The sequence below is a fragment of the Lampris incognitus genome, chromosome 4, assembly GCF_029633865.1.
Source record: "Lampris incognitus isolate fLamInc1 chromosome 4, fLamInc1.hap2, whole genome shotgun sequence".
Taxonomy (NCBI): domain Eukaryota; kingdom Metazoa; phylum Chordata; class Actinopteri; order Lampriformes; family Lampridae; genus Lampris; species Lampris incognitus.
The window spans coordinates 7,106,097-7,112,292 of NC_079214.1; the positions used below are offsets into that span (position 1 = coordinate 7,106,097).

General features: G+C 49.7%; 1 protein-coding gene across 1 annotated transcript; it reads right to left on the bottom strand.

Moving 5' to 3' along the window:
* Nucleotides 1-2,457: 2,457 nt before the first annotated feature.
* Nucleotides 2,458-5,079, bottom strand: LOC130111825 (52 kDa repressor of the inhibitor of the protein kinase-like). The gene has a single exon (XM_056279115.1). It carries the CDS (start codon nucleotides 5,025-5,027, stop codon nucleotides 2,646-2,648), a length of 2,382 nt encoding a protein of 793 aa, XP_056135090.1. The 5' UTR covers nucleotides 5,028-5,079; the 3' UTR covers nucleotides 2,458-2,645.
* Nucleotides 5,080-6,196: the final 1,117 nt, after the last annotated feature.

The window sequence follows — 6,196 nt, forward strand, 5'->3', positions numbered from 1 at the left end:
GATGGAGAGCGTTTGTGAACGGCAGTTTTCAGATCTTGCCACAGATTCTGAACTGGATTTAGGTCTGGACTTTAACTGGGCCATTCTAACACATGAATATGTTCTGGTTTAAACCAGTCCATTGTAGCCCTGGCTTTATGTTTAGGGTCGTTGTCCTGCTGGAAGGTGAACCTCCGCCCCAGTCTCAAGTCTTTTGCAGACTCCAACAGGTTTTCTTCCAAGATTGCCCTGTATTTGGCTCCATCCATCTTCCCATCAACTCTGACCATCTTCCCTGTCCCTGCTGAAGAGAAGCACCCCCAGAGCTTGATGCTGCCACCACCATGTTTGATAGTGGGGATGGTGTTGTGTTCAGAGTGATGTGCAGTGTTAGTTTTCCGCCACACATAGCGTTTTGCATTTAGGCCAAAAAGTTCAATTTTGGTCTCATCTGACCAGAGCACCTTCTTCCACATGTTTGCTGTGTCCCCCACATGGCTTCTGGCAAACTGCAAACGGGACTTCTTATGGTTTTCTTTTAACACTGGCTTTCTTCTTGCCACTCTTCCATAAAGGCCAGATTTGGGCAGTGCACGACCAATAGTTGTCCTGTGGACAGATTCCCCCACCTGAGCTGTGGATCTCTGCAGTTCGTCCAGAGTCACCATGGGCCTCTTGGCTGCATGTCTGATCAGTGCTCTCCTTGTTCAGCCTGTAAGTTTAGGTGGACGGCCGTGTCTTGGTAGGTTTGCAGTTGTGCCATACTCTCTCCATTTCCGGATGATGGATTGAACAGTGCTCCGTGAGATGTTCAGAGCTTGGGAAATCTTTTTATAGCCTAACCCTGCTTTAAACTTCCCCACAACTTTATCCCTGACCTGTCTGGTGTGTTCCTTGGACTTCATGATGCTGTTTGCTCCCCAATATTCTCTTAACAAACCTCTGAGGCCGTCACAGAACAGCTGTATGTGTACTGAGATTGGATTACACACAGCCAGGTTGACTCTATTTAGTCATTAGGTCATTCGATCATTCAGCAATCATCAGGCAACTTCTGAAGGCAACTGGCTGCACTCAGAGAAAAGGGGGCTGAATACTTTTGCACACCGCACTTTTCAGTTTTTTATTTGGAAAAAAAATTTTTAAATCACGTATAACTTTCTTTGTACGTCACAATTGTGTGCCACTTTGTGTCGGTCTTTCACATAAAATTCCAAATAAAATATATTTATGTTTGTGGTCGTAACGTGACAAAACGTGGAAAAGTTCAAGGGGTATGAATACTTTTGCGAGCCACTGTATGTGTACCTGCTGTTTACAAATACTATAACGAGGGACTCGTTCTCAGAATGGCATCAAATCATTTGAATTTTAGGCCATTTTAATACACATTCGCTTTAAGGATATGAAACACAAATGATGCGGAAATGAAGTGAAACGGGAGGCTTTTTAAAAAAAAACTCCATTTATATATTATGATAGTTTGCCAATATTACAGTAACACCAGTAAACAAATTGTTTTTAGGGAGCATGTGGGTTTTTCTAGCATTTTATTGAACATCATGTAGTAGAATATACAACATGTACATGTGGTAGAATATACAACATGAACATGTAGTAGAATATACAACATGTACATGTAGTAGAATATACAACTTGTACATGTGGTAGAATATACAACATGAACATGTGGTAGAATATAAAACGTGTACATGTGGTAGAATATACAACATGAACATGTAGTAGAATATACAACATGTACATGTAGTAGAATATACAACTTGTACATGTGGTAGAATATACAACATGAACATGTAGTAGAATATACCACATGAGCATGTAGTAGAATATACCACATGTACATGTAGTAGAATATACCACATGTACATGTAGTAGAATATACCACATGAGCATGTAGTAGAATATACCACATGTACATGTAGTAGAATATACCACATGTACATGTGGTAGAATATACTACATGTACATGTGGTAGAATATACCACATGAACATGTGGTAGAATATACAACATGAACATATGGTAGAATATACCACATGTACATGTAGTAGAATATACCACATGAACATGTAGTAGAATATACAACATGTATATGTAGTAGAATATACCACATGAACATGTAGTAGAATATACCACATGTATATGTAGTAGAATATAAAACATGTGCATGTAGTAGAATATACCACATGTACATGTAGTAGAATATACCACATGAGCATGTAGTAGAATATACCACATGAGCATGTAGTAGAATATACCACATGAGCATGTAGTAGAATATACCACATGTACATGTAGTAGAATATACAACATGTACATGTAGTAGAATATACCACATGAGCATGTAGTAGAATATACCACATGTACATGTAGTAGAATATACCACATGCACATGTAGTAGAATATACCACATGTACATGTAGTAGAATATACCACATGTACATGTAGTAGAATATACCACATGCACATGTAGTAGAATATACCACATGCACATGTAGTAGAATATACCACATGTACATGTAGTAGAATATACCACATGTACACCACACGGAAGTACTTCACAGTGCGGACCAGAACCGGCCGCCGCTTGTAGACCACCCCTCACGTCCGGGTCCCCACGCGCGCGCGCGGGGGCACACGCGCACTCTACTCAGCCCGCGAGCGCGCGAGCAGAACGGCCTCCGCGTCGACTCCGACGTCATGATGGACGCTCATCAGCGCCAGCCCGCTCAGCCGTTCGCCGGGCGCCGTGTCGCTCAGATACGCCCTCAGCCGAGGCAGGCAGCTGAAGCAGCGCTCGGCGCCGGCGCCGCACACCGGCATCGTCAGCAGGACCTTCACGACGGCGTGAATGTTCGGGTAGAAGTCCGCGGTCAACCCCAACACCTGGCAGACGTCACCAACGGCGGGCGCACGCCCGTTGCGCTGCCTCCACAGTTCCAGCTCCACGTCCGCGGCGTCCACGCCGGGCATCAGATCCCCGTACTCCTCCTTTATGTCCCGCCACAAACCGTCCGTCAGCAGCGGCAGCTTGTCGGGTAGGAGGTACTGGGCCTTCAGGCGCGGCAGTGCGAGGCAGACCCTGTCCCGCACCTCCGTGGCCACGTGGTCGACGAAGGGCAAGAACACGTTGCTCCTCCAGTACTCTTCCGGGCTGGCGGCAGGGGTGCTGGGCCCTCGGCTTTGGGCGACGCGGGGCACCGCCGGGGAGACCCCGACGCTCGCCGCCAGGCAGCACGCCGTCTCCCACATGCCCCTGTACGTAGAGTCGTCTCGTTTCCGCTCGCCGAGCACCGCCACTACATCCCGGGCCATCTGGGCGGCTACCGGCAGTTCGCAGTCCGGGTTGCGCAAGCCACCGCTCAGCGGCGTCAGGTAGCGAAGCAGCTCCCGGGCCACGACTAGACACACGATGAACTCGAACGACTCCATGGCTCCGGCGAGCGAGGACGCCGCGCAGCTGCACTCGGCGTCTCCGTCGGTCTTCAGCTCGACCAGGGTCGCCAGTACGTCAGCGTAGCTTTCGACGAGGGCAGACAGGCCCATGTCGTGCTGGGTATCGGAGAACTTTCGGAGGCGTTCCTTGTCGCTGCTGTTGCTCAACAAGCGCGCCGGGGAGGCTGCGATGAAGCTGGCCACTTCCCGAGCGGTGTTCAGGGCGTTGCGGACGACGGGGATCCTGGTCGAACGCGCCACTGCCAGGTTTAACGCGTGGTGTCTGCAGTGCACGTAAACTGCGGCGGGGTACCGAACCCGGATGCGCGCTTGAGCGCCTCGCACCTTTCCGCCGGCGTCCCCCGCCCCGTCGTACCCCTGGCCAACCAAATGGGCGGGATCCAAACCCAGTTCCGACAATCGGTTCAGCAAAAGGTGGGTCAAGGTGTCGCCCGTGGCGTCGGCTGTGGAAAGAAAGCCCAGGAAGTCCTCCCGCACCGAGTAGCTGCCGCCGGAAGAGTGCACGTACCGAACCACGAGGGCCACTTGCTCGGCGTTGCCCGTCTCGTCGGCCAGCAGGGAAAACCACTTGGCGTCCCTGCATCTGCGCAGAATTGCGCCTCGGATCTGTTTCCCGCACAGCTCGATCAGCTCGTCCTGCGTCCGACGACTGCGGTACTCCGCGTTGGCTGGCGCATTCTCCACATACCGCTTCAGCAGCTCGTCTCCCTCGGCGCGATACGTCAGAAGCGCTTGGAAATTACCGCCGCGCTCCTCCGTGCGGCCCCGCATGGGTATGCCCTGCCGTGCGCACACGGCGATTAGATCGACGACCGCTTTGAGTCCGTACGTGTCGCGCTCTGCCGCTTGTTGGTACGAGCGATCCGAGCGGGAATACGCCGACCGGCTCTTCCCCAGGGCCGCGTTAAGGAATTCCGCCGTGCGCAGCTGCGCGGTGCCGTGAGCTGGCGTTGCCAAGTGCCTCGACACGATCTTCCTGGCGTTACTCCAGTCGCTAAGCGCCTTGGTTCTCAGAACCGTGTCTCCCGAGGAGAAAACCATGCAAGCGACGCAAAAAACCCCGTCGACGCTTTGGCTGTAACGCAGAGTGGGGTAAAGGCTCTCGTCAAAAAAGTCCTCCGGGATTTTGCGTCGCTTCCCGCAGATTTCCTTGGACGGGGCTCTCCATCCTCTGGGAGGCTGGAATCTAGACTGCAGCGCTTTCAGCTTGACCGAGTCGGGCGCCCTTTTGAGTTCGTCGGCCTTAACGCCGCCGATGTCGTCGTCTTGAGAGGCCGAGGTGGCACCTACCGTGGGTATTTGCTGCTGCCACGACGCGTCCGAGTCTCCTGGGCTTGGAGGACAGTCGCCGATGGGGGCAGCCGCACCAGCGAGTTCCTCCCGGGGCTCGTCGCTCTGCACAGCGGGTGGATCGTGGGCATGTAGCCGGCTGCTAGCTTCTGTCTTGATGCTAGCACCGGCGGCGCTGAGGTGAGCAGACTCGGTGCTCTCGGCGGAGTCCTCGCTGCTCATGAGGGTTCGCTTTCTGTTTTCAAACGGCTGGAAAACGTGCGACTGTTTCCGTTTGCTCATTTCTGCGCCGGCCACGGGCTAACGCGGAAGCTAACGCTGCCGGTAAACGAAACCCAACATTGCCGACGTCACGATTAAGCGCCGGAAATGTCGCTCACGCAGTGACCCGCAGCCGGTGACGTCACCGCCAATCGTCGGCCTTCGGACGTATTCGCGTCAGATGGCGTGCGTGGCTCAGGGTAACGTCGGTGAGGGAAATGTATTGTTTGGATACACCGAATTTGATAGGAACCTCGATTCTCAGTATTATTTAATCAATTTGCTAATTATCGTAACAAAATGTTATATTCACAGATCTAAATTCTCTAGCAAGAAAACCTAATTTTCTCGAGCCGTCTGCGTATATCAAACTATATTTCATCAATAAATGATAGTGAAAATAAAAAGCTGTAAAAACATAAGCGCTTTATGATTTACAAAATATTTAGTTAAGTATGTCATTTATTTGTTTTACTTTATAAAATCCCCCCTGGCGTGTTTATGATAATATGTGTTAATGTATAAATTCAATAATGTGACTATTGTTGATTGACATTGTTATATACTATTTTTGTTCACTTTTGTTAATAAAGTTCTTTAAATAAAAAAAAAACGTCGGCGAGGGGACGCGGCCAAAAAATGCGTCTCACGCACGTTATTCAGTAAAAGAGAAGCCAGAGACGGGATCTGCTGGCGTCACGATTTTATTTTCGAGATAGAATATAAAAAAAAAATACGTTAAAAAAAGCTACCATCGGCGACCTTAAATGTCATATTTCTCCCTCCTCTTTACCGTCTGCCTCTTCGCTGTCTCATAAAAGGTATAAAAAAAAGCCAAAAAACATAAAGTTACAGAACATGTGAACATAGCGTAAAGGAAAATACATTTAAGCGGATTTGCGTCGCCGGCGCGATGACGTCAATCGTGTGCGACGAGATCCCACGTTCGCTACGTTCCCCCCGGACCCAGCGGTCCGACTAGTCCGTTCTGTGGTAAAAAAAAACGTTAAAAAAAGCTACCATCGGTGACCTTAAATGTCATATTTCTCCCTCCTCTTTACCGTCTGCCTCTTCGCTGTCTCATAAAAGGTAAAAAAAAAATGCCAAAAAAAAAAATAAAGTTACAGAACATGTGAACATAGCGTAAAGGAAAATACGTTTAAGCGGATTGGCGTCGCCGGCGCGTGACG